The sequence below is a fragment of the Nipponia nippon genome, unplaced genomic scaffold, assembly GCF_047370975.1.
Source record: "Nipponia nippon isolate SJK-2023a ecotype South Korea unplaced genomic scaffold, ASM4737097v1 scaffold_16, whole genome shotgun sequence".
Classification (NCBI taxonomy): Eukaryota; Metazoa; Chordata; class Aves; order Pelecaniformes; family Threskiornithidae; genus Nipponia; species Nipponia nippon.
This window is the reverse complement of record NW_028262332.1, coordinates 438425-465125: the sequence shown is the minus strand read 5'-3', so window position 1 is coordinate 465125 and position 26701 is coordinate 438425. Positions and strand designations below refer to the sequence as shown.

General features: G+C 66.4%; 1 protein-coding gene across 3 annotated transcripts in view; it reads left to right on the top strand.

The window, feature by feature from the left end:
• Positions 1-648: 648 nt before the first annotated feature.
• The window catches only part of ABCA2 (ATP binding cassette subfamily A member 2), a 36584-nt gene continuing 10531 nt past the window's right edge, over positions 649-26701 (top strand). Inside the window, exons 1-30 of one of the 3 annotated variants that reach the window (XM_087752551.1) lie at positions 649-888; positions 9122-9215; positions 11702-11813; positions 12266-12432; positions 12656-12783; positions 13221-13325; positions 13802-13987; positions 14099-14317; positions 14918-15249; positions 15540-15699; positions 16116-16244; positions 16521-16688; positions 17005-17101; positions 17512-17685; positions 17775-17877; positions 18537-18651; positions 19006-19196; positions 19413-19563; positions 19824-20028; positions 20592-20756; positions 21065-21245; positions 21498-21710; positions 22026-22222; positions 22308-22490; positions 22935-23119; positions 23221-23341; positions 23606-23896; positions 25012-25230; positions 25414-25516; positions 25905-26233. In XM_087752551.1, the coding sequence (XP_087608677.1) occupies positions 823-888; positions 9122-9215; positions 11702-11813; positions 12266-12432; positions 12656-12783; positions 13221-13325; positions 13802-13987; positions 14099-14317; positions 14918-15249; positions 15540-15699; positions 16116-16244; positions 16521-16688; positions 17005-17101; positions 17512-17685; positions 17775-17877; positions 18537-18651; positions 19006-19196; positions 19413-19563; positions 19824-20028; positions 20592-20756; positions 21065-21245; positions 21498-21710; positions 22026-22222; positions 22308-22490; positions 22935-23119; positions 23221-23341; positions 23606-23896; positions 25012-25230; positions 25414-25516; positions 25905-26233 (5089 nt within the window). In that variant the 5' untranslated portion in view covers positions 649-822. Of the gene's footprint in view, positions 889-9121; positions 9216-11701; positions 11814-12265; positions 12433-12655; positions 12784-13220; positions 13326-13801; positions 13988-14098; positions 14318-14917; positions 15250-15539; positions 15700-16115; positions 16245-16520; positions 16689-17004; positions 17102-17511; positions 17686-17774; positions 17878-18536; positions 18652-19005; positions 19197-19412; positions 19564-19823; positions 20029-20591; positions 20757-21061; positions 21246-21497; positions 21711-22025; positions 22223-22307; positions 22491-22934; positions 23120-23220; positions 23342-23605; positions 23897-25011; positions 25231-25413; positions 25517-25904; positions 26234-26701 lie in introns of all 3 variants that reach the window. The other 2 variants (XM_087752552.1, XM_087752550.1) reach the window with 2 other exon arrangements.

Below are 26701 nucleotides of genomic sequence, written 5' to 3'. Positions count from 1 at the left end.
AGACCCCCGCAGCAACGGGCTGCCCTGAAGCACGGCTGGCCTGGAGGGGCAATGACGGAGCAGAGGCTCAGACCGCTCCGTCTCTCTGGCTGGGAGAGGAGCAGGGGCAGCGCCAGGGGCAGCTCCTGGGGACCAGGGGCTTCCCCGCCCCGGCACCTCCCTGGGGCGGGAGCCCCGCTGCCGGAGAGCCCACACCGGGGGAGCCACGGGTGCCGCAGCGGCAAAGCCCCGGGGGCCCCTGTGGGGCGGCGGTGACCCCTGGGCCCGGCAAAGCCGGCCCGGGGCTGGGCCGCGGGGCTCCGGCCTGCGGGGCCACCCTGAGGCCTTGGGCTGGGCTGGGCTGGGCTGGGCCGGGCCGAGTTGGGCTGGGCCGGGCCGGGCTGGGCTGAGCTGGGCTGGGCGGGGCCGGGCTGGGCCGGGCCGCATTGGGCTGGGCCGGGCCGGGCCGGGCCGAGTTGGGCTGGGCCGGGCCGGGCCGGGCTGGGCCGAGTTGGGTTGGGCCGGGCTGGGCCGGGCCGAGTTGGGCTGGGCCGGGCGGTGCGGGCGGAGCGGCCGCGGCCCGGCGGTGCCTTTAAGCGGGGGCGGCGGCGGGCGGGCGGCCCTGGGCCGGGGGCGGCGCTGCGCAAGGCCGGGCCGGGCCGGGCCGGGCCGGGCGCGGCGGGGCCGGGGCGGGAGCCGGAGCCGGAGGCCGGCCCGCTCCCTCCCTCCCAGCCTGCAGCGGACAAAGGCGGCGGCGGCCCGGCGGGGTATGGCGGTGGGCGGCGGGTGATCCGCGGAGCCGAGCGGGGTCGCCGCTGCGGCGGGGCTGGGCCCGGCCCGGCCATGGGGTTCCTGCACCAGCTCCACCTCCTGCTCTGGAAGAACGTGACGCTGAAGCGGCGCAGCCCGGTGAGCGCGGGGGCGGCGGCCCCGGCGGGGTCCCGGGGGGCTGGGGCTCCCCTGCGGGGGACGAGGCGAGGCCCCGGGCGGGGGCGGCTGCCCGGGCCGGGGGGGAGCCCTGAGCCGCGGGCGCAGCAGGGGCGCGGGGCCGGGGTTCCCCCCCCCGGGGTCGGGGTCTCCCGTGGGTCCCTGCCGCCGCCGGGCCCGGGCCTGGCGCTGTCCGCTGGCGTGGGGCTGCGGGGAGCGTGGGCGCCGGCCGTGAGCCCTGGGGCGGCCGAGGAGCCCCCGCCGTGCCCGGCTGCCGCAGGTCGGGCCCCTCGCCCCGGCCCGGGCCCAGCCCGGCGGCCCCGCTGGTGGGGCAGCAACAGTTGGGGCTGTCCGGCCCCGCTCCCCCACCCGGGCCGTGGGAGCCCCGGGCCGTGGGCTGGGTGCCTTCCCCCACCCGAGCCTCCACAGCATCTCCCTCCCCGCCGTGCCCGCTGCCCTGTCCCGGGTGCCCCGGGCACTCGCCAGCCCTGTCCCTGGTCCCCAGGGCCGCCCCTCCGGGCTGGGAGAGCTTTCCCCAAGCCCTCGCTATCAGCAGGCTATAAATAGGTTTCCAAATCCTATGTGGGTCAGGGCTGCCTCTGCTCCGTGGGCTGGAGAGGAGCTGCTCCCACTCTCCGGGCGTGAGGCTGAGGAACCCGGGGGGCCTGGTCCCCTCCCGGGCTGGCAGAGGTGGCAGGGTGGCACCTTCCCGCCGGGGTCGCGAATCCACTGTCGCCTTGCCCCGGCCTCTCCTGCCTGGCCGCTCCTGCGTGGGGCGGCCCTGCCAAGCCCCGCCGGACGGGCGGCAGGGACCCCCGGCCCGCAGGGACCCCGGCCCGCGGCGCGGGCGGGCGATGGGTGCGCTGGGTGACGAGGGAGCCGGTTATTTTTAGAGGGTGGGGGAGGGTAGCGAACTGCTGCTCCCGAGCTGGCAATGCTCTCTCCTCTTCCCCCTCCCAAATATCCTGCAGGCCTGATCCTGCCACCTTTCCCTCGCCAGCAGCCCTCAAGCATCAGGCCCTGCTTCCATCCTGGTGGCCGGAGCACCAGAGCCTGCCTGGGACAGGGGCAGGCAGGGGAGGGCGTGGGCTGGGCTGGGCTGAGGCCCGCGGTGCAGGCAGGTGCCTGCTGCATGGGCAGCCCCGGTGCGCCCAGGACGGGCGAGGGGGATGATGCTCCAGCTGAGTCATCTCTGCTCCTCACCCCGAGCAGAGCTTCATGGCCACGGCGAGGGGCTGCCCGGTGCCGGTGTGCCATGGACCCCTGCCCACGGGGGCGAGCCAGCTGGCACAGCTACGCCCTGGCATCCGCCGGCCCTTGGCAACGGACCCGGACCTGGCTGCCGTGGCTGGTGGGGTTACAGACTGGGGGTGCACCTATCTTTTGGGGACTCGTTTCTCCCTGACCCTCCCCAGCCCTGCGGGCCGCGTGAGGGTGCAGCGCAGGAAGCTGCAGCTGTAGGAGGAGGATGAGGAGCCCGGGCCCGGTCACCCCCGTGCGCAGGGACCATCACTGGAGTGCTCTGCTTGCTGCAGGCAGGGTGGCAGGGGAAGGACCAGCACCTCCTCGCCCACCCAGTGATGCCACCTGTGGATGGGGCATGCGGAGGACCAGCCGTGAGCCAGGGCGAGAGCTGCCCCGGGTGCTCATGGATGGATTTGGTGCAGCCCCTGGGGCAGCCATGCCCTGAGGATGTGCTTGCCCTGTGCGTGTCACCTACTTCCTCGTGCTTCTGCTGCGTGCAAGTCCCATGGTCACCTCGCACTCCCTGTCTGGGCAGGGGACGTGATCCTGCCCGCTCCTGGGGGAGCACTGCCTTCTCCCAGCAGCCCGGGAGCAGTGTAGCCGGCACTGGCCGGCCCGGGCAGAGTCAGGCCCTGTGCCAGAGCCCAGCCTCGTCAGCCTGTGCCTTGCTCTCGGTGGGTCAGTCCCCCAGCGCTGGTCTGCCCTGGCCCCATCCGGAGCTGGATGTTTCACTGAGCAAAACCAGCTCCGTATCCTGCTGCGGCAGGCAGAGGCTGGGGGGACTGGAGCGGGGTGAGCATGCGACCCCCTCCCCTGCTGGGGGTTCACCCCGGGGGGTCGGAGTTGAGGGGTGCTGGGCTTCTCACAGAGGGAGTGTGGTGCATGCCCTGCCCGTGCCCTGCCAGCAGCTGCCCGTTGGCACAGCCCCGTGCTGCGGGGGCTGCCCTGGGGTGGGTGCCTCACTGCGGTGTGCTTTCCTCCCGGCAGATGCAGAGCAGCGGCCCTGGTGCTGTGGGATGGGATGGGGAGCAGACACCTCGCGTTTGGCTGCGGGTGCTGGGCTGGGACTCGAGAGAGCTGGGGCCGGTCCTCAGCGCTGCCCCTGAATGCTGGTGGCCCTGAGGGAGTCCTCATTGTCCCTAGCACCAGGGGCTGTTTGGGCAGCATTGCTGCGGTGAGGTGCAGCAGTGGTTTTGGGATGGACTTTGTCTGCAGGCGCTTGGTGAGGGCTTGGCTGGTCTGCTTGTGGATGCAGCAGTGGTGAGTACAGGGAGGCTGCGCGACCGGGTGGCCTTCGAGAGAGGTGTGAGGTGTGCTCCTGACCCACAGTGCCATGTGTCACCTGCTTCTGTAACCCCCTTTGTCGTCGGACGAGCTCGCCTGCAGCCTGGCGAGGGTGATGGTCGAGCTGGGCGCTGTCCCGTGGCGCCTCTGTAAGGCCTCGTGCCCAGCCCATGGGAGCGTCGGACTTTGCGCAGCGTGGCTGAGCCGTTCTGGGGGCTGCTCTGGGATGTGGCTGTGATTTTATTCTTCCCAGGGCAGAAATTCAGGCAGGAGCCCTGGGGCGATGGGAGTCTGAGCAGAACAGCACCAGTGGGTCTTGTCGGAGGGAAGCCAGGGCTGTGGGTGCCTGAGGATGGGCAGCCCCCTGGGGTGCGGATGGGAGCCCTGGGCAGTGCAGGCTGTGCCATCGTCTGCGTCGCCTTGGCTCTGCTGGGATGGGGGCGAGCTAGGCGGTGTGCATCTTAAGGGGTGGGCTCCCTGCTGACTTTTGGTAGCTGCTTTAAACCTATGTTGGATGTAAAATGAACAGGTCATCTCTCAAAAGTTACCACAGGTGCGGTTCAGGGTGTTTGGCCGCCTTCCCCGTGGCTCTCTGTGCCCACACGTTTGGGACGGGAAGGCGACTGCAGCTGGAGCTCCCGGCTCTGAAGTGCCGGGGATGGAAGTGTGCTGCCGGCTTTTGCTTGGCCCTGGGGGAATGTTCGTGGTTCGGGGCTCTTTCGGAGGAACAGCGAGCAGGAGTCGAGGCTCTGGGTGCTGCTTTGGTGTCGCAGCATGTTGGTGGGGCTCCCGCGGCGTCGGCCCTGGGCTGCGGGGAGGATGCATGTGGGGCAGGGGAGAGCTGGGCAGCGGCGTGGCTGCTTTGCCCTGTGCAGGGTTTGTGCCCTCTGCTCCTTGGCCGGGAGCTGGGAAGCTCCCACCACAGAAAGGAGTTGTCCTGGCAGGTCTGCCCCTTCCTCCCTGGCTGGTGGGAGCAGAGCTGGGGGGATCTTGATGCCTCCAAAATAAGAAAGGCTGAAATTTGGGGTATTGGGAGGGCTCACCTGGCCAGCGGGGCCCTGCTGCAGCAGCGCCTGTGCCGGGGGACCGGGCACCCCATGCCTGCGGAGGCACTGCCAGGTCCCGGTGCTGGGCGGGGGCTGGTGCCGGATCCCGCAGCAGGAATCGATCGGGCCGGCGCTGCCTGGGCTCAGGGTGCTCTTTGCCCCCTCGCTGTTTGCAGCTGGCGTGGGAGAGGCGGGGGGGACGCGCAGGCTTGGCAGGGTGGTGCTGGTGTGGCAGTGCCAGGCAGTGTCCCTGTGAATCCCTGCTCGCAGGGTGGCCATGGGGGCACCTGTTGCAGAGCTACTGGTGGCTGTGGTGGCCCACAGGGCAGGTGGCCATGAGCCACTGAGCCTGCAGGGCTCTGCCTCGCTCCCTGCCTGCAACCAGTGCCTTCTTCCACACTGTGGCCACTGGCACAATCCCGCCTGCTCTCAGGCTGGGCACCTTGTGCCGGCAGGAGGGTGGCCATGTGCCAGCACCATGTACCAGTGTGGGAGCGCTGCCGCGTGTCCCCCGTGCCCTGGCACGCTGGTGCCCGCCTGACACAGCACTTGGGGCTGCCGTGGGGCAGAACCGTGCTCGGCTCTCCCTGGGCTCACGGTTCTGGCACGGCGGGACCGGGCTCAGGAGAGGTGTTGGCAAACCCCACTGGGGATTTCCTCCTCCTCCAGCTTCCCCGAGGCATGTCCCCAGGCTGCCGTGCCAGGGCGGCAGGGCAGGGCGCGAGGGGTGGGGATGTGCCCTTGCTGGGGGCAGGTGGCAGTGGGACAGGAGGTGACGGGCACAACTTGCGCTGAGCACAAGTGTGACCAGAGGCAGGGGTGACGGCAGCCAGGCCTCAGCGGGGGAGTTGTCCCTGGGCCCGGCCATGGCTGTCTCCATGGGTGAGGGCACAGGCAGGTGGCCTCGAGGAGCCCTGGCAGGTGCCCAGCTGGGTGGTGACCATCAGTGGGTGTCTGTGGTCGGGGAGGGCAGGACTGGCCTGGAGTGGGGGCTCAGCTTGGCCTCCTGGGTCTGCCCGGCCACGGGGCCTTGCTCACCTACTGGCTCCGGTGCTTATCTCTCCCAGCGACTGCAGCTTCACCTGCCTGCACTTCCCAGCTGTGGGGAAGTAAGTGGGTATTTAATGATGATTAAAGTCTGGAGCCATCAAAAACTTTAAGATATTTCTGCCAGCCTTAAAACGCTGTTGGAAAAGTTGGGGTGTTGATTCTCCAGGAGCTGACCCCCATCCCCTGGGGCTCCTGCGGGCCGGCGCCTGCTGCTGCTGGCTCTGTGGGTAGTGCTGGGACCTGCAGGAGAAGCTGGCAGGGAGCGGGCAGCAAGCAGGCAGCAGCTCTCTTTCCTCCCCAGGGAGGAGCTCAGGCAGACCCTGCCCTGTCCTCCCATGGGTGCAGGATGGGGGTTTCAGAGGCCGGGCTTGCAGACTTTTGGGTGGTGGCGATGGACGTTAAGAGCTGCCTCCGCCTGCCCTGGCTGCCCGCACAGGGAGCACCCTGCTCGGCCGTGGGGGCACACACGCTGCCGTGACCTGGGGACGCCGGCGGGGTTGTCCTGCCAAAGTCCATGGCCCAGCACCTGTGGCTGCGCTAACCCTGGCTTCAGCGCATCTCCCAGCTGCCCCTGGTGCTGGCTGGAGGGCGAGCACAGTGGGACCGCTCCGCCAGGCCGGGCTGTTTGCTCTCGCTGCGTCCCATGGGGGTTGTCGGTGCTTTTGGCCTGGCAGCGTGGGAGCTGCGCGTCCCCGGCTGGTGCTGCTGCCTCGCGCTCGGGCTGTGCGGCTCCCGACCCCACTCATCCTCTTCGCAGCGCCCCGCTCCCGTCTGCCGGCGTGGCAGAGGGTGGGAGCAGGCGTGGAGTCACTGGCCTGGTGCTCCGGGGACCTGAGCATCCCCCTGCCAGGGAGCTGCCTGCCTGGGGCCAGCACCCTGCCGGTAGCACCCACCAACCTCTGCCTCCCTTACTGGGGCAGTCGGGCAGGATCCTGCTGCCCCTGCATCCAGCCGGTGGCAGGGCTGAACACGGGACCGCAGCAGTCCCGTGCCTACCCCACCATCCGTGGCAGTGGCAGGCGGATGCACCCAGCACTCACGCAAACCCAGACAGCACCATGGCCTCATCCTGCTCACCTCTTGGGCAGGTCGAGGTGAATTGTGCCGGGGTACGTACACAGGCGTGTATGGGGTGGATCCCTTTGGCAGCCAAGCTCTGCCACTGCCCAGGAGCTGCCCCCAGCCACTGTCACCTGGGCATGAGGTCCCCTGGGGCCCATGTCCCACCCCGGGTGCTGCACCCCCTCTCCACCCCCCCAGACATAGGTGCGAGAGCCCTCACCGAGGGGGGAGCGAGGGAGGAATGGCTGAGAGGACAGGACAGGACAGACCACGCTGGTCGCTGCGGGGCATGGCCAGCTGCTGGTGAGCACCAGCCCTTTTCCTCTCCTTCTCCCAGTGTTTCCTTCTCAGCCACTCAGATCCTGGCCTTCCCTGCCCTTGCTTCCTCACACAATCCCAAAATGTCCCCCAGTGTCCTGCACCCGCAGGCAGAAACCCCGCTGTCCCCAGGCTGTGCCAGTGTTGGGTGCCCCTGTTGGGTGCTGCCCCCCAGGGGGACTGAGGCTGCCTGGGACGGCATCCCTTCCCCCTGCTGTGGGTCGGGGGCAGCCCTGGCCCCCCCGTGCCTGGGAAGCCCCTCCGTGGGGATGGACCTGGGGACCAAAGGGGCAGGAGCGGTCCTGGAGGCACGGGCTGGTGAGCCCCGCTCTGCCGCCGCATCTGCTGATCGCCGTGTCACCCCGGGTGCCGATGGCGGGGGACAGCCTGCCCTGGCACTGGGGTAGGCAGCGGTGCAGGAGGGGTTGGGGACAGGGGACGTCTCTAGGGAAGGAGATGAGCAAAAGGTCAATGACCCACTTTAAAAAAATAAATAACAACAAGCAGATCCCTCCTGTCGCTGCCAAGGACCCAACAGTTCCCAAGGGAGCCTGGTACGGCCCGGCATGGGCGCGGGGGGAAGGTCCCACGGGCGCCTGGGCACAGAGGCACGATTGTCTGCCTGGTAAACAGGCAGGGAGGCGGGTGCAGGCAGCGAGCGGCAGGGCAGGAGCCAAGGGGCGGGCAGAGTGGGTCGGGGTGTCCTTTGCCACCCCCCGGTACAGGGATGGTGACACCAGGGACCGTGCCTGGGACCAGTGGTGGCAGAAAGATGGGGATCCCCCGGCCCTGGTGCTGCTCTTGGGGTGTCTGCCGTCCCCGTCCCTTCCAGCCCTTCTCCCTCAGCCGCTCTGGGCATGGGGATGGCAGCACTGGAGGGCACCCATGGGTGCAGCCATGCCCGTCCCGCAGCCCTGCCAACCACAGTGCCCACAGGAGCGCTGTGGCCACATGCCGGTGGGGGTTGGGGGTCCTTCTGCTCGCTGCGGGTCGCTGGGCTGCTGTGACGTTTTGGCAGAGCGTTTGCAGCCCCAGGTGAGGCCAGTGTGGAGATGACGCTGTTGGGGACAGGAGGGCCTGACCCTGTCACCTGCTGCCAGCTGTGTCCTTCCAGGCAGCCCCTGTCGTGTTAAATCCCTCTCTTCCCACCCCGCTGGCGTGCCCCTCCGGCACCTGGGCACTGCGAGTGACTGGGCTGGTGCGGGAGCACGGGGGGAGGTACTGGTGCCATAGCAAGCACCTTCCCAGCAGCAGGGCTGGGGCCTGCCCTGTCCGTGGTGGCAGCAGGTGCTGGGGTCTCAGCGCCAGCCCAGGGTCTGATCCAGCCCTGAAGCAAGCCGAGGTTGGCTCACCTCACCCCCTGCCTCAGTTTCCCCACCTACAGTAGTTCCCCTCCACTTGACAGCGAGGGCAGCGGGGCTGTGACGTGGCCTGGGCACTCCCGGTGCAAACCAGCAGCGGCTGCGCTGGCAGCGTGCCGGGTGCCCGCTCCTGCCGGTGGCTGAAGGCGCTGATGCCCATCCCCAGGGCCTCTGGGCATGGAGCCCAGCCTGGGCTGCCTGCGCGATCGGGGTCAGGGATGCCTGGGGATTTGCTGTGATTTACCATATGCCGCCAGTGGAAATCCTGTGCAGCCGTAGCCTTCTGGGAGGGCATGGAGGGGGTGCCAGGACCCCCCATGCTGTGCCCTGGTTACACCTGGAGCCATGGCTTGCAGAACTGAACCTCACCCCGACGGTGTTGGGGTCTGCCCCCTGCATGGCCCTGCGGGGGGACCCAGCGGTGGCACGGGTGGCAGGGGGATGTGATGCCAGGCAGCTGCCAACTGCGAGGGCACTGCCAGGAATGGGGGTCTGCAACTTCTTTGCCGGCCATAAGGACTTGGGCTCATCTCCTCTGGGCAGCCTCAGCTGCGGTGGCCTGTTGGGGCTGGGCTCGAGCCCCAGCACCCTGTTTGTGTTGCTGGAGCAGGGGTCCATCCCCTCTGTGGTACCCCTTGTGGTGCCCTGGGCAGGGTGGAGCAGGCAGGGTACAGGCAGGGGCAAGCTGGGGATCCTCGGGTGCCCAGGGACCTGTTTCCCTCTGGCTGAGCTGTGACGGTGCCACCAGCCACATGCAAGACATGGGACCCCTGTCCCACCCACGCTTCTCCTTGGTACCTGGGTCCTGTCCCCAGGCGTCACGATCCCTCTGCTTTGTGTCATCCCCAGTGGGTGCTGGCCTTTGAGATCTTCATCCCCCTGGTGCTCTTCTTCATCCTCTTGGGGCTGCGGCAGAAGAAGCCGACCATCCCTGTGAAGGAAGGTGAGTGCCAGCGGGGTGGTGCCTGGGGCACCTGCACTTGGGGACCCCCACACTTGGGGCCACCCTGAGGCTCTGAGGAGCTGCTCCAGCACCCTGGGGACAGGCTGGGGGGGGCCACAACAGCTGGCAGGGACCCCGAGGGGCCTTTTGGGGGACATAGCGCTGGGCAGGGGCTGCAGCTGAGGGCTGGCAGGGCGGACACAGGGGCTGGAGAGCCAAGGTTGGTCCCAGCTGGGGGGGGGTCTTCCCTGGGGTGGCAGTGCCCACCAGCCCGTGGCTGCCATCGGCAGGGACGTTTCATGGGGGAGAAGAGGGAAATGGAGCTGGATGGTGCTGCGACAGCCATGGTCTCCCTGAGTGCTGGAGGAGCAGCCGGGGCGGTGCTGGGGATGACTCCCCACCTCCTTGCGGTGCTGGGGGTGGGGAAATGTGCTGCGCGGAGCCCCGTGCCTGGTATGGGGGGGGCTCTGGGGCCCTGGCAGGGTGACAAATTGATGGGACCAGAGCTGGGGGCTCCTGGAGATGTGCTGCTGGAGCTCTGGTTGGGGCTGCGGGTGCCGGTACCTGCAGGCTGTGCCGCTGGGAGGAGGCGGCGGAGCGCAGCTGCCAGCTCGCCAGGGCTCTGGGTGGCATCTAGACACCCCATGGGATGCCCACCCTGGCGAGTGCCCTTGCACAAGTGGCATGGTGGGGCCAAGGGGAGGTGCTGGGAGCCGGCGGCAGCGGCAGCCTGGTGTAACGATGGTCCAAGCTTGTGTTTCAGCGTGTGCCGGCGAGGGAGAGCCCAGCTGTGAGCGCGGGTCCAGGTGCGGGCGGTGGTGGGCGCTGCCCTGGTTCCTGCCCCGGCGCTGACGTGCGCTCTGTGTTGTGTGGTTTTTTTGGTTTGGTTTTTCTTTCTTTTTGCTCACGTTTTCTTTTTCTTTCCCACCATCTCCCCTGCCCGCCTGCCCTCCATGCCTCTACTGCATGCTCCAGTCTGTAAGTTGGTGGGGCGGGTGGGTGCCTCCCCCCTTCTCCTGCCTGTGCTGGCTACTTATTTTGGGGAGAAAGAGCCCGGTTTGGATCAACTCACTGTGGCCTAATCCACGCCTCTGTAACCCCGTCGCCTTCCTCCGCAGCTGGTGAAGATGAGCTTGGGCAGCACAGCGTGGCCTCTGCCTGCTCCTCCCCGGGGGCTGCCCAGCCAGGACCGGCCCCTGCTGGTGTCCCCACTGGTGGTGTCCCCACTGAGTTGGTGGTGACGGGTTCCCCAGGTGCTGGGGCCACTGCCAGCGATGTCCCCGGCACCCTGGGCTGCAGAGGGCTCTCCAGGCCAAGTGGAGGCTTGTCCTCCCCCTTCTTGCTTCCCTCCCGGGACAGCTGCTGGGTGCTGGCACCCATGTGGTGGCCTGTGGTCACCCAGTCTTGCCTGTGCTCCCCCGGGGCTGGTCCCCAAGCAGCTGGAGATGGCTCCCAGCCCTGCACCACCACTAGGTCCCTGACCTGGCCCCTTGCAGCTGGGACGAGCTGGGATGTGGCACTACTGGGAGCCTGGAGGCCAGCAAGATGCCACCCATGCGCTGGCTTTGTCACCAAGACCTGGCATGGCCACCACCATCTGTCCCGCCACCCCAGCAGGCTGCTAGCCCATCCCATGCTATGCCCGTCCCTGCCCTGGGCTGTCCCTTGTCCCTGCCAAAAGCCCATCTTCACCAGCCCCTGTCCGTCGTGGCCGTGCTAACAGCACTGACCCGCCTCTAACCGTGGGGCCGCTGGCCGGGGCGGCGAGAGCAGGGTCCCTGCCTGGCACTGCCCAGTGACAACCTCAGGTCCCCTTCGGGCAGGGCCCTTCCAGGCTCGCCCTGCCCTGGGGAAGGACATGGGAAGACCCTGGCAGGGATGATGGCTCAGTGCCGGCGGAGGGGGGGAAGGTTTGCCGTCCCCTTGCTGCTCCTCATTTCTTCCATCTCTCCCCCCCGTGTCTCCATTTCCACCTACCTCCAGCAGCCGCACGTCGGGGCAGCCGGGCAGGGGGGAGGCCAGGGGGCTCGGGGAGATGAGGGTGACGACTCTACTTTCCCTGTCGTATTCTTCCTCCTCCTCCTCTTCTTCCTTTGGAGATCCAGCGGTGCCTCTGAGGTTACTAACAAGAGGGGCCAAGAGGCCCAGGGAGGTTGGCAGCCGTCCTGGGGGCAAGCAGCAGAAGTCGGCATCATACTGGGGCTCCCCGGGGGGGAGAAGGCAGGGGCAAGTGGGCAGGAGCCAGCGTGGCAGGAGCTGCCCGCAGCCCCAGGGGGCCACCAGCCGGGGACAGCCGTGGTGGGAAAGCTGCAGACTTCTGACCTTGGCCGCCAACCTCCTGCGGGGCTCGCAGGGCCCAGCGCGCGCTTCTCTGAACTGAGTGTCTCTCCGGTCGTTCCCTGTCTCCCCCCTTGCCTCCCCCTGCCTGTCCTCCCTCCCTGCCCGCACTTTCCCCGGCCTTCTCTGCGCTCTCTTGCTGGCTTCAGCTTTCTACACGGCGGCCCCGCTCACCTCGGCCGGAATCCTGCCCGTCATGCAGTCCCTGTGCCCCGACGGCCAGCGCGATGAGTTCGGCTTCCTGCAGTACTCCAACTCCACGTGAGTCCTGCCCTTGCCGCGCACCTCCTTCTCCTGCCCCGCACGCTCCTGCACGCTCCCGCTCACAGCCTGCCCCTTCCCACGCTGGCACTGCCCCGCCGGCGACAAGGCGCAAGCCCCTGTCCCCCAAAGTGCTTGGGTGCAGAGTGCCGTGTCCCTGGGGCGCAGGGGACATCTCGGCGCGTTCCCCCATGGGCTCCCAGGTTCCCAGTGCTGGGAGGAGGACGGAGGTGGCCTCTGGGGGCACCTCAAGGCACTGGGGCTCTCCTCTGCGCCCCTGGCACAGTGGATTCAGTGCAGAGGCACAGGCAGCTCCCAGGGCAGCAGTGCCCTGTGGCAGGCAGCGCTGCTGCCCCGGTGCCGAGGGGCTCGCCCCCCCCAGGGCTCTGTGGAGGGTGTCCCCATCCCTCTGTCCCTGTCCCTGAAGCCGCGGTGGTGCTGGGCTCTCGCAGGGTGACGCAGCTCCTGGAGCACCTCAGTGAAGCGGTGGAGCAGAGCAGCCTCTTCGACCCGCAGCATCCGGGGCTGGAGGAGGAGCTGGAGTCGCTGCGCCGACGCCTGGAGGCACTCAGCAGCAGCGAGCCCAGCTCCATGGAGACCCACTTCAGCAACCGAGCAGGTAGGCTGGGCCCTGCCTGCCCCCACTGCTGCCTGTGCAGGCAGGGATGGAGATGCCCATCCGCCAGGCGCCCAGCGATGTGATGGCATGTGGCAGTGCCCTGCCAGTGTCCCACATCGCTGTGTGCTGGGCAGGGCCAGCTGTGATATGTCCCCACGTGGGGCCATGCCACGTCCCCAACGCTGGCGGGCTGCTCTGACCCCCTTGCCTTGCTCCTTGCCAGGATCCAGCTTCACGCTGGCATGGGCGGCCAAGGACCGGGGCGAGCTGCACCGCTTCCTGGCGCAGAACCTGTCCCTCCCCAACAGCACGGCCGAGCTGCTCCTGGGCTCCAGCGTTGACCCGCGGGAGGTGGGTGACGACCTGCGGGAGGTGGGTGGTGACCCGCGGGAGGTGGGTGGTGACCCGCGGGAGGTGGGTGACGACCTGCGGGAGGTGGGTGACGACCTGCGGGAGGTGGGTGGTGACCCGCGGGAGGTGGGTGATGACCTGCGGGAGGTGGGTGGTGACCCGCGGGAGGTGGGTGGTGACCCGCGGGAGGTGGGTGATGACCTGCGGGAGGTGGGTGATGACCTGCGGGAGGTGGGTGACCACCCAGCGCTGCAGGGCTGGGTTTTGCAGGGATCCACGCTGCCCCAGTGAATGGGCACATCCTGACCACCAGACCCACAGGGTGGGAGTCAGCGGGTACCCGGGTGGGACTCATCGTGCCCTGCCACCCCAAGCTGGGCAAACGGGTGCCTCTGCTCCCGGCGCACTCGGCAGCCCCGCTCCCGTCCCCGGTGCAGGTGTACCGCCTGTTTTTCGGTTCCTTTCCTTTGGTACCCGACGAGACCCATGAGCGAGACCTGTGGGATGGGTTTGGCCCCGGTGATAAGATGACGCAGCTGGAGGTGAGGAGCGGTGCTGCGTGCGGGGGATATGGTGGGGCAGAGCTTGTCCTCTGCGTCCCCTTCGTGTCCCACCACAGGGCAATCTGGGGGTGTCCATCCTGGCAGAGGGGATGTGACAGGATGCTGTCAGGTGGCCAGAGCAGCAGTGGGGATGGCTGGGTCCTGTCCCGGTGCTGCCACCAGTTCCCCCAGTGCTTTGAGGCACGCCAATGCCTGGGCCTCCCTTTCCCATTGCAATGGGTGATGGCACCGCCTGGATGGTGGCTGTGGAGGGAGCGGGGGAGATTGTTCCCTCCTCTGGCTGGGGTGCAGGGGACCCATGCTCCCCCCCACCTGTGCGTCCCCTTTTCTTCCCCTCCCCATGGAGACCATGGACGTGGGTGCTGTGGGCCCATTCATGTGTGCTTGGGGGGACACATGGAGGGGACCCTGGGGAGCCCCCGCACCACCAGCTGCCCCCGTTGGTCCTCTTGCAGAAGAGCCTCCCTAGCAGCTGGAGGAGCCTGCGGGAAGGGCTGGTCCACAGGGCGCTTCGGGACCCTGCGGCAGCCCCGCGCCGGCCGGCGCTGCTCCGCCTGCTCTCCCAAGCCCTGGGCCTCACCAGCGCCGCCCTGGCACCCACCACCTCCGACAGCCCTCAGGCCTTCGTCACCGAGATGGAGGTGAGCGCCTCGCGGGGCGAACTGGAGCGCGTGGGCAGCTGCTCTGGCAGGGCGGGCAGTCGCAGTGCCCCCGCGCCCAGGGCTGCGCCCCCATGGCTCCCTGCCCTGTAGGGTGTCCTCTTCACCGGGCCGGTGCTGGAGCAGCTGACGTGCGAGCAGAGCCCGGGGGGGCTGCGCCGCCTCCTGCGCGTGGCCCCCGGGCAGCAGCCGCTGCTGCAGGCGTACCGGGCGCTGGCCTGCAACGGCAGCCGGGCCGTCCGCCGGGAGCGCTTCGCCCAGCTGGCCGCCGAGCTCCGGGACCAGCTGGACACCCCCAAGATCATCAACAGGGTGAGAGCAGGGCTGCGGGACGTGCCTCCCACCGGCTGTGGGGCAGGGACAAGCCCTGGGCAGGGTTTCACTACTCACCGGGGCTGTGTGGGGATGGGGGCTCTGTTACACGGCTGCGCCCCTTCTGATCACCCCTTTACCACCCCATGGTGGGATCCCAGATGATTCCCCCTCCTGGCACCCACTGGGATGCTGCCCGTTGGATGGGGCTGGGTATCCCCAGCATCCTTCAAGTGTCTCCCTACAGGCTCCTCTCCCCGGGACGGGCAACGTCCCTAGTGGCACAGCTCCTCAAGGCTGTCTCTGAGGTCCCCCTCCTCATCCCACTTGCCTTTGACATGTCCCTTGCGGTCACAGAGGACCATCCTGCGTGCCTGAGGGACATCTCCTGTCCCCCAACAAAACCCTGCCAGCATTTGCCTGCACTCCCACTGCCTGATAGCCCCAGATGCACAGCGATGAGTCCGGGGTCCCGTCTGGGCACAGCTCCAACCTTTTAACCAAGAAAGCAGACGTGCCACTGCTTGGGGTCCCCCTTGGTCCCCTCCTGCTGGTTAGCAGGGTGCTGTAAGGTAACCCCTTGCCCGCTCGTCCTCGCAGCTGAAGCTGGACGAGGTGAACAGCACAGCCGCCCAGCACCGCCTCCGCGCCCTCCTGGAGGACCTGGTGGAGATGGAGAAGGTTCTCCGCGACGTGGACATCCTCTCAGCGCTGGCCAAGCTTCTGCCCAGGGGAGCCTGCGCCAGCAAGGCCCCACCGCCCACTGCCAACAGCACCAGCTGGGCCGGCGCCAATGCCACGGCCGGCAACACCACGGCGGAGGAGGAGGGCGCTGGGGGGGGCCCAGCCGGCAGTGACAACCCCCAGGGGCAGTTCTCCGCATTCGTGCAGCTCTGGGCCGGGCTGCAGCCCATCCTCTGCGGCAACAACCGGTAGGAGCCCTGGGGGGCGGAGGGGTGTTGCTCTGGGTGTTCTCTGATCGGGACAGGGGTGCGGGAGAGCCCACCTGGCCTCCGCCAGTGGTCAACAGCCGTGGTCATTCCTTGATGAGCCTGTGGGGAACGGATGCTGCACCGCATCCTTGTGCCGTGGCCGGGGGAAGCTCCCTGTGCTGGGCAGCACCGCGCTGGCACGGGAGCCCCTCACAGGCAGGGGTGGGGGCTGCCCGCAGTGCGGGGTGCTGGGGCTGGAGCGGAGTTGGCAGCCTGAGCCCCCTTTGCAGGACGATCGAGCCCGAGGCGCTGAAGCAGGGCAACATGAGCTCACTGGGCTTCACCAGCAAGGAGCAGCGAAACCTGGGCCTCCTCGTGCATCTGATGACCAGCAACCCCAAAATCCTGTACGCGCCCGTGGGCACCGAAGTGGACAAGGTCATCCTGAAGGTGAGGGTGCAGAGGCCGGGCCCCTGTCCTTCCTCTCCCACCAACCCCACTCCGCGGGGACCTCCTTGCCCAGACGGGCTCAGCGAAAGGAGGTTGTAGCAAGGCGGGGGCCGGTCTCTTCTCCCCAGGAACAAGCGATGGGACGAGAGCAAATGGGCTCAAGCTGCACCAGGGGAGGTTTAGGTTGGATATTGGGAGAAAATTCTTCCCTGAAAGGGCTGTCAGGCCCTGGCCCAGGCTGCCCAGGGCAGGGGCTGAGTCCCCACCCCTGGGGGTATTTAAAAGCTGGGGGGATGTGGTGCTTAGGGACGTGGTTTCGTGGTGGGCTTGGCAGTGCTGGGTTAACGGTTGGCCATGATGGTCTTAAGGGTCTTTTCCAGCCTAAACAATTTGTGATTCTACCTTCCTCCCCCCAGGCCAACGAGACCTTTGCCTTTGTGGGCAATGTCACCCACTATGCCAAGGCGTGGCTGAACATCTCCCCCGAGATCCGTGCCTACCTGGAGGAGGGCAGGCTGCAGAGGCGCATCCGCTGGCTCCAGCAGGTAGGGTAGTGCGGTGGCGACCGAGCCTGCCTGAGCTTTACTGCCCTGGGGTTGGGAAGGGGGTGTCCTGCCCCCAGGCACCTCGTAGCTTCTTCATGTGAAGCTCTCAGGTGCTCCTGGGTGCGCACCCTGCTCTTTCAAGGACCAGGCTGGTTCCCTGTGCAGGGTGGTCGTTGTCCCCGCCTCCCCAGGAGGAGCGCAGGGTCCTGTCTGTGTCCATGGGGAGGACAGCACATACCCCAGCTTCTCCCTCCTGTGCCTCCCTCTCTGTCCCAGTTCACCGCTGACCTCCACAAGCACCCAGAGATCCTGAATGTCTCTGACAGCGATGTTCTCCACAACTTCCTCAACGGCAACTTCTCCCTGCCCAACGCCAGCGTCCTGCTCCAGCAGCTGGACACCATTGACAATGCCGCCTGCGGCTGGGTCCACTTCATGGCCAAGGTGAGGTTGTGCCCGCCTGTGGGAACGTGGGTGCTGGAGCGGCACCCACTGCCCGCAGCTGGGCTCTGTGGGGCTGAAGAGGGGTCAGGTTCACTCAGACCTCCTTAAGGCCGTGGGACGGGACCCTTGGAGGAGATAGTGGCTTCTGCAGTGTCAGGAGCTTTGGGGTAGACATCAACAGTGGAGGTGCCCATCCACTGTTGGGTTCGGGGGCTGGCGGCGTGGCTGTGGGTGGCACATACAGCACTGTGTGCAGGATCCATGTGCTAGACCCATCGAAGGCAGTGGGGTCTCACCGGCCTTCCCCTCCCACTAGGTCAGCGTGGACATCTTCAAAGGCTTCCCAGATGAGGAGAGCATCGTCAACTACACGCTGAACCAGGCCTACCAGGACAACGTCACGGTCTTTGCCAGTATGTCCCCAGGAACCAGCCCCTTCGCAGGGGTCCCTGAAGCCGTGTCCTTCCCCAGCTCTGCCCCAGGCTGGGGCCACTGGCTTTGGGACGTGGCTCCCTTGGTGCATGTGTTGGGTGGATGAGCGGACTGAGCATCCCGTGGTACCCATCCTCTGCCCCTGGCTGAGCCCTGCCGGGCCCAGCACCCTGCCGCTGTCCTGGCTCTCCCACTGCCGCTGCCTGCTGTCCACGTGCCCTCGCATCCCATGCCAGGGCCATGCCCACCCTCCTCATCCATCGCAGCCCTCGTGGTGCCCTTGGCTGGGACACGCTGAACCCCTTCACATCCTTGCCCGTCTGTGTGGGCCGGCCGGTGTGGCCGTCTCCCGTGGTGCCAGCGGGCTCCCTGCCTCTCCCACTGCCTGCAGGCGTCATCTTCCAGACCAACAGGGACGGCTCGCTGCCCCCCCACGTCATGTACAAGATCCGGCAGAACTCCAGCTTCACGGAGAAGACCAACGAGATCCGGCGGGCGTACTGGCGGCCTGGCCCCAACACTGGCGGCCGCTTCTACTTCCTCTACGGCTTCGTCTGGATCCAGGGTGAGTGCCAGCTCCCTGCCGCAGCTGCCCACGTCCCTGGCCCCTGCCCACACTGCCCGCTCAGCTTGGCCTCTCCTCCTCCTCCCCAGACATGATGGAGCGTGCCCTCATCAACACGTTTGTTGGCCATGATGTGGTGGAGCCCGGGAACTATGTGCAGATGTTCCCGTACCCATGTTATACCCGGGACGAGTGAGTAACACCTGCATGGGTAAGGGTGGGCAGGGGCAGGACCTTCCCTCTTCTTCGCAGGCCGGGACACTTCAGCTGGGAAAAAGGGATAAGTTTGGGGACCTGAGAGAGGTTGGTGACATTGGGAGTGATGAGCAACCAGTTGAGCCCTGTTCCTTGGACCACCAGGCTAGGCAAGCAGGGGGAGGATTTTGTGCCCAGTTTGCAGCTGAAGTGAGGAACTCACGACTGTGAGGTGTCTTGGAGGCTGAAAGACTTGGGGAGACCAAGAAGAATGTGGTAAATGGATGGCACATGGGTCTGTCGGTAGTTATTGAACACAGTGGTCTGGAGGAAGCATCCGGAGAAGCCCCAGAGCCACCAGCCCTCCAGGGCAGGAGAGTGGATAGGGCCCCATCCACAGCAGGGTAGGCAGGGCACCGGGCTGAGCCGGCGGCTGCTGCCCGCCTGCCTGCCAGGACCTGACAGCCAGGACACTAGGTTGTCCTATGGGCTCGTTGGAGAAGCTCTTCCAGGGCACTAAGGAGCTGCTGGACCAGAAGGCTGGTTGTCCCCCAGCAGTGGGAGAGCCCCTCCACTGCCCTGTGCCCCAGGGTCTGCCCAGGTCTCTGCGGTGGTGCCACCATCCAGCTCTCCCCTCTCTTCCTCTACCCCACCAGCTTCCTCTTTGTCATCGAACACATGATGCCCCTGTGCATGGTGATCTCCTGGGTCTACTCGGTGGCCATGATGATCCAGCATATTGTGACGGAGAAGGAGCATCGCCTGAAAGAGGTGGGGATGGTGGGAGAGATCCCTGGGGAGGAGCTGGCATCTCTAAGCTCTAAGTTCTGCGCTGTGTCCCTGGGCACCTTCCCCATGTCTCCAGGGCACGTGAGCTGGGGTGGGCGCAGGTCCCACATCCCTGCACTGAGCTGGTCCTTCCGAGTGTCCCCAGCACCAGCCCTGCCCCGCACCAGAGGGAGCTGAGCCCGTTGGCACCCTGGCACAGGGTGCTGTGGCCTGCCCACTCCCAGCAGCCCCCAGGGACCCCTTGGTGCTGCCTCTTGCTCTCCCAGCCCGAGCGAGCGAGGCAGCAGGGATGCCCAGGGTAGGGGACAGCCCCGCCAAGCGGTTTTGGCTTTGCAGGTGATGAAGATGATGGGCTTGAACAACGCAGTGCATTGGGTGGCTTGGTTCATCACCGGCTTCGTCCAGCTCTCCATCTCGGTCACGGCGCTCACCGCCATCCTGAAGTACGGCAAGGTCCTGATGCACAGCGATGTCCTCATCATCTGGCTCTTTCTCGCCATCTACGCAGTGGCCACCATCATGTTCTGGTGAGCTGCCTGGTCCGCTCCGCGGGGTGAGGGGTCAAGGGCAGCGCCGGGGTCCTTGTGCCATGGGGCGAGGGTGCTGGGAGCTTTGTGGGCAAGGGCCGGTGGAGCTGGCAAGTTCCCCCAGACAGCTGATTTGAGGGGCCAGTTTATCACCTCAACACCACCAAAATCGGCCCCGGTGGGGTAGGATCCGAGGTGACACTGTCCTCCCTGCAGCTTCCTGGTGTCGGTGCTCTACTCCAAGGCCAAGCTGGCCTCCGCCTGTGGTGGCATCATCTATTTCCTCAGCTATGTGCCCTACATGTACGTGGCCATCCGGGAGGAGGTGGCGCATGACAAGATCACGGCCTTTGAGAAGTGCATTGCGGTGAGTTGGCTGCGTGCTTAGCCCCAGGTTTACCCTGGGCACCCCATGTCCAGTACACAGGTCACTGAGCTGTCACCGAGCTGTCACCAAGCCTTGGGCAAACCTCTGCCTGTATGAACCAGCTCCCGATGGGGCTTTGGGAGCATCTCCATGGGGCTGGGTGGGGCAGCACCGGGTAGGAATTTGCCTCAGTCTGTTCCTCTGGAGCTGGCCTGTGGTTCCTGCTGACGTCCCCTTCCCTTCCCTCCACCTCTCCGCAGTCCCTCATGTCCACCACGGCCTTTGGGCTGGGCTCCAAGTACTTTGCGCTGTACGAGGTGGCCGGTGTGGGCATCCAGTGGCACACCTTCAGCCAGTCGCCTGTGGAAGGAGACGACTTCAACCTCCTGCTGTCCATGATGATGCTGATCGTGGATGCCGTGGTGTACGGGGTGCTCACGTGGTACATTGAGGCCGTGCACCCAGGTACATGTGCGAGGTGGGGCATGAGGGCACCTCTGATCTTACGGGAGCCTCCTCGCTGGGGATGCTGCTGGTTCCTGGCGGTGCTCAGCCCTGACATGGTGGGATTTGGCACAACGTGCGTTCAGGGTCCCCTGTGTGTGTCCTGTTGGGGACACCTGCCCACATGCCCTGACCCACTGGTGACACCAGCAGTTGCCTTGGAGATCTTCAGTCGCGTGTCTCAGTTCGCTGGCCAGCTGTAGCAAAGCAGGGTGTCCATGGCTGGAGCACTGTTCCCCCTTATCGCCCACCTGGGGAGGAGTCTCACCTGCTTCCTTTGCTTTCCTAGTAAAACCGAAGCGTGAGCCAGGCCCAGCCCAAAGGACTTTGCTTCCTTGCACAGCCCAGCAGCGTTGCCCTCAGCCCAGTTGGCCAGGGCGCTTGCAGCCCCCACCCGGCAGTGATGTCCCTAAGCTGGGGAAGCCTCCAAGCTCATGTCCGTACCTCTGCCCCGGCCCTCAGCAGGCTTCTGCACGGACACGGGTGCCGGCTTGGCCCTGACTCCATAGGGGTTGTGCTTGCAGGGATGTTCGGCTTGCCGCGGCCCTGGTACTTCCCCTTCCAGAAGTCTTACTGGCTGGGCAACGGGCGAGTGGAGACCTGGGAGTGGACCTGGCCCTGGTCCCGCACCACCCGCCTCAGCATCATGGAGGAGGACCAGGCCTGTGCCATGGAGAGCCGGAGGCTGGGTGAGGGCAGACAGAGGCGGCGGGAGGTGGCCCAGGGTGGCGCTGGCTCTGCTGCAGGGTCCTGCTGTGGCCAGGGACCCCTGTGCGTCCCCTGTGCCCTTGTCGGGGCAGGATCCTGGGCCAGGCGCTGCTGCCTGTCTGGGAGCTGCTGCCCGTGGTGTGGGAGGGGGGAAGCTGGTGAGAAGCAGATGGGAAGGGGCCACAAGCCAGCACAGCCGAGGCGGGGAGGTTCATCCCCCAGGGAGCCCTGCTCCAAGCCCGGCCTCCCTACTACCCCCTGGCTCCTCACCATCCCGCTCTCACAGCAGAGGAGACACGGGGCATCGAGGAGGAGCCGACCCACCTCCCCTTGGTGGTCTGCATTGACAAGCTCACCAAGGTCTACAAGACGGACAAGAAGCTGGCACTGAACAAACTGAGCCTCAACCTCTACGAAAACCAGGTGGTGTCCTTCCTGGGGCACAACGGCGCGGGCAAAACCACCACCATGTGAGTGCCCGTCGGGGCGGACGTGGGCCATGATGTACTCGCGGGGCCCTGTGGCAGCTGGTGCCATGCCCAGAGGGCAGCAGTGTGGATGTGGCAGTGGCACGAAAGGGGGACAGGCAGTGGGTGCACGGCCCGGCACTGGCATTGCTCTGCCCAGAGTCCAGCAGATGCCTCTGGAGGTGGTGGTTGGGATTGGGACCAGACAGAGGTATGTGAGGTCCCTCACATTGTTGCTTTTCTTCATCCATCCAGGTCCATCCTCACCGGCTTGTTCCCTCCGACCTCGGGCTCCGCTACCATCTATGGCCACGATATCCGTACGGAAATGGACGAGATCCGGAAAAACCTGGGCATGTGTCCGCAGCACAACGTGCTCTTCGACAGGCTGACGGTGGAGGAGCACCTCTGGTTCTACTCGCAGCTCAAAAGCATGGCGGAGGAGGAGATCCGCAAGGAGATGGACAAGTAGGCATCCCCCAGCTCCCTTTGCCCCATCCGTGCCTTTTGTGTGAGTGGGTCCCCTTCCTGCTGGCTGTGCTGTGGTGGGTGATCCGGGAGCAGAGATGTCCCCAGAGCAGCTCCACCAAGTGGTTTCCAAAACTTGGGGTCTCAGGCTGTGGAAGCCATCAGAAGATGCTTCTGTAGCCTGGCTGCAGCTGGGCTGTCCCAGAGGCTGAGAGCCGCAGGTGCCATGCAGGGAAGAGGCATCACGTGCTCCCCACAGGCACCGGGTGCCAGAACGGCCCCCCGGCATCCCTGGTCCTTCTCCCCTGTCCCCAGGATGATTGAGGACCTGGAGCTCTCCAACAAACGCCACTCCCTGGTGCAGACCCTCTCGGGGGGCATGAAGAGGAAGCTGTCAGTGGCCATCGCATTCGTGGGCGGGTCACGGGCCGTGATCTTGGATGAGCCCACGGCTGGTGTGGACCCGTACGCACGCAGGGCCATCTGGGACCTGATCCTCAAGTACAAGCCAGGTGAGCGGAGGTGGGCAGAGCCCAGCGTTGCTCCTCTGGCTGTGATGGCCCTGGCCTCTCTGATAAGGCTCTGTGCCATCGCCAGGGAGGACCATCCTGCTCTCCACGCACCACATGGATGAAGCCGACCTACTGGGTGACCGCATCGCCATCATCTCCCACGGCAAGCTCAAGTGCTGCGGCTCTCCACTCTTCCTCAAGAGCACCTATGGCGACGGCTACAAGCTGACGGTGGTGAAGAAGCAGTCGGACACCAGGAACGGCACAGGTCTGGGGGCGAGCGGGACCCTGTGCTTAGAGGAGTAGATGGGACCAGCCCTTCTTCAGCCCAGGAAAGGAACAAGAGGTCAACACCCAAGTGCTCCCACCCCGAGTCTCCTTAGGCCACGTGGAGGGCGGAGGGGGCAGGGGTGTAGGAGGTGGCATTGCTCAGGCTTGATTCTCCCAGCTGGGTCCTGGGTTAGGCCCTGTGTGGTGGCATTTGTCTCCAGGCACTGGTTCTGTCCGACCCGTGGGCTGCCCACCAAGACGTCCAGCATGGGCCGTGGTGCAGAGCACCGTCCCCAGGCCAGGCAGGGTGGCCGGGGAGCCTCCAGCACCCCACGATGGAGGCTGGAGGAGGCCCGCAGCACTGGGGTGTAGGGTGGACGTGGTGCGTCCTGGTGGGAGACCAGGTGAGATGTGACCGACTGGTGCTGCCCCTCTGCCCCAGAGCCAGGCCAGCCGCACAGCCCCCCGGCCCACTCCTCCGTCAGCCCCTGCTCCGAGCCTCGCGTCTCCCAGTTCATCAAGAAATATGTGGCCTCCTGCCTCCTCATCTCTGACACCAACACTGAGCTCTCCTACATCCTGCCCAGCGAGGCCGTCAAGAAGGGCTGCTTCGAGAGGCTCTTCCAGGTAACCACGGGGGCTGGCGGGGTGGGCAGGCAGGCGATCGCGGGGGGCCGTGGTGCTGTGGGCACCTCCTGCCCTCCTCACGCAGCGCTTTGCCTCCACAGCACTTGGAGCAGAGCCTGGAAGAGCTGGACCTCACCAGTTTTGGGCTGATGGACACCACGCTGGAGGAGGTCTTCCTGAAGGTGTCCGAAGAGGACCAGTCTCTGGAGAACAGCGACGTGGGTACGGGCGGCGGCGGGGCATACGGTGCTGCTGGGGCTGGCCAGGGGCTGCGTGCCTTTGCGGGGGCTTGGTGGCTCCTCTTCCATTGCGCGTGGCCGCAGGAGTCTCCTTTCCCAAGGGGAGGAGTGGTCTCCAGCGGAGCCCATCCCAGCCAAGGGCAGCCGGCCTCTCCACTCCGGGTTTGCAGAGCAGATCCGTCCCTGCTCCGTGCTATGCCGTGCTGAAGCGTGGCATGGCTGGTGGCAAACCCCCTTCTCCTTCCAGACATGAAGGAGTCCAAGAAGGACGCCCTGCGGCCACCTGCCCCTGAGCTGGGCCCGAAGCCTGAGGCCAACGGGGAGCCCCTGGCTGAAGCGGCCGTGCCGGAGAAGCCCGAGGTGGAGCTCAGCAACCTGGTGACCTGCTCCAAGCTGGCGCAGTCGCAGGCATCCCTGCGCTCGGCCTCCTCAGTGGGCTCCGTGCGGGGCGATGAAGGTGGGGCTTATTCCGAATTCTTTGGGGATTACGCGCCCCTGTTCGATAACCGGCAGGACCCCGATAACATCAGTCTGCAAGGTTCGTGCCGCCGGTGCCTGGCCAGCGGCAGGGGCCGGGGGAGGTGCTCAGCTGGGACGTGGAGGGTGGCTGGGGCAGCGGCAGTGCCGGTCCCTGCACCTGGGCAGGGCAGAGCTGGCCCTGGCTGGGGCGGGTGGGTGTGCTGGGGATGGGGGGCCGTGCCTGCTGGGGCAAGACCCCGCCGGGGGTCTGATGCTGCATCCGCCGACGCTGTGCCCAGAGAACCGCAGCCTGGGTGGGAGGGCTGGGAACAGGTGCTTCCACCAGTTTGCCCCCCCAAACTGGTAGCATGTGCGTGGGGGAGTCCCATGCTGAGACAGAGCCGGCAGGCGCAGGCGCAGCCGGCGTTGGCTCTGCCCTTTGCCTCCCTCAGATCCCGCGAGCGCCATCCTGCAGACTCGCCCCACTAACGCTCTTGCTCCTCGTGCTGGCGCCGGGTCGGGTTGTCTCCTCTTGGCCATTGGGCATGGAGTCATCTTCCAGCTGGTGGCTTCGCCCTCCATACCCTGACCCGGGCTCGGGGCTCTCCCTGCCTGGATGCTGGGATTGCTGGAGGATGGAGGACGCAGGCAGGCGCCCTCAGGCTGCTGCTTTATTCACAAATCCTTTTCTGGGTTATCTCAGCAGCTCTTGTGATTAATTCAGGGATGCTCCACCCTGCCTGCCCAGCCGGGGCTGCTCTGAGCGCTGTCATTTGGGTTGCGGGAGGCATTGCCGGGACAGTGCTGCGGCAGAGCTCCCTGAGCCCCAGCCCTGCGTCTGCTGCCGCGCTGGGTCCCCCCACCCGTGTCCCGTCCCCTGTTCCTGACTGCGCTGCCCCCTCGCCAGCTGGGAGAGCTGATGGGAAAATGGAGGGGTTCTGCCAAAAAGCACCAGTTTAGGTTGTTTTTTTAAAACTATTGTCTAAATTTCCCATTTTGGGCCAAGAGGAACCCGCCAGCCAGCTGCCTCGCTTCACACCGCGGTGCTGCTGTGGCTCGGTGGCCGTCAGGGTTGGGTGCTGCCCTGTCCCTTGGGGTGGCTGCGCCTGGCTCAGTGCCTGGCTCAGCTCCCTGGAGGCCAAGGTGGGTGTGGGAGCGGCCATGCCGGGGGCTGACATCCTTCTCCCCTCTCAGAGCAAGAGGCAGAGGTGGAGGCTGAGGACCGTGACCTGGACGGGCAGGGGAGCTTCAAGCTGGAGGGCTCGTGGCTGAAGCTGCGCCAGTTCCACGGGCTGATCGTCAAACGCTTCCACTGCGCCAAGCGCAACACCAAGGCCCTCTTCTCGCAGATCCTCCTGCCTGCCTTCTTCGTCTGCGTGGCCATGACGGTGGCGCTCTCCGTGCCCGAAATAGGTGCCTGCAAGCCACCCACCTGCACGCTGGGGGCTGCTGGTGGCCCCTTCTGCCTGCCCCAGTGTGGCCGGTGGGGACACTGGCTGGGGCGGGGGTGAGGACAAGGCTTGTGGGCACCGTGCCAGTCTGCCTGTGCATGGTGGTGCTGCGGGTGCGAGCGGGTTCCTGTCCTTGTCCCCGCAGGTGACCTGCCGCCCCTCATCCTCTCACCATCGCAGTACCACAACTACACCCAGCCCAAGGGCAACTTCATTCCTTACGCCAACGAGGAGCGGCGTGAGTACCGGTGAGAGCCGCCGCTCGCCGGTGACCAGCGTCCCATGCCCCGTCCCCATCCCTGTCTCCATCCCTGGGACTGCGATGGGGGCAGCAGGGAGGGCAGCCCGCAGCGGGGCTGGCTCAGGGTTGGAGCAGAGCCTGGCCGGTGCCATGTCCCCTTGCAGAAAGCAGCCTCCATCCTCCCCAGGGTGTCTCTGGGAGAGGTGCCAGTCCGGGCTGCAGTCGGCAGCTTGGCTCAAGCCAGGCCTGGGCTGTGTGTGCCACCGTGGTGCCCGTGCCCATTTAGTCATGATACATGCCAAGGCCTCAGGGAGGTCCCAGCAGAAGAATGGCCAAGGTGGTGAGACCCATGGCTCCTGCTCCTTGTTCCTCCCTACCCGCTCCTCTCCCCGCAGCATCAGGCTGTCTCCCGATGCCAGCCCCCAGCAGCTGGTGAACACCTTCCACCTGCCCTCCGGCGTGGGGGCCACCTGCGTGCTCAAGACAGCCTTCAACAACACACTGGACCAGCCCATGCAGACCCTCAACCTCAACAGCAACGAGTCCAAGATGCTGGCAGCCAAGTACTTCGACGCCATGTGCATTGACTCCTTCACCCAGGGCCTGCCGCTCTCCAACTTTGTGCCGCCACCTCCATCCCCGGCACCCTCTGACTACCCTGTCTCAGTGGATGAGGATCTGCTCCGTGCCTGGAACTCCACGATCTTCTCCTCCGCTGTCAAAGGTATCGCCTGCACTTGGTGCTTGAGTCTGTCCGGGCCTGCGATTCACCTCCAGCAGGGAGATGATGTGTTTCGCCTGCAGAAGCAGCTCCAGGCCCCCCTGGAAGTGCCTAGCAGTTTGGCCTGGCTGCAGCAGAGCATCACACTGCTGGGCTGAACTTCTGGCTCAGGACCGGTGCTCGCCCTGCAGCACCGCTCCCCGTTCAGCCCCAGCAGTGCCAGTGGAGCTCCCTGGGATGGTGACACCTATCGAGAGCCCTGTGCCCAGCTTTGTGTCACCCTCGCTGGTCCACGGTCCCCAGCCATTGCCTTCAGCCGTGCTTCATGCCCCCTCTCTGAACCGTTTCTGTCCCCCCAAAGTTTTTCACCACATCTATCTCTTGGTCCCTCGGTCACAAAAGCCCTCTCACAGACCGGGCTCTGGCCACGGGGCAGAGCGCTCCCTCCCTGCCTGGCCAGGACCCCTCGGC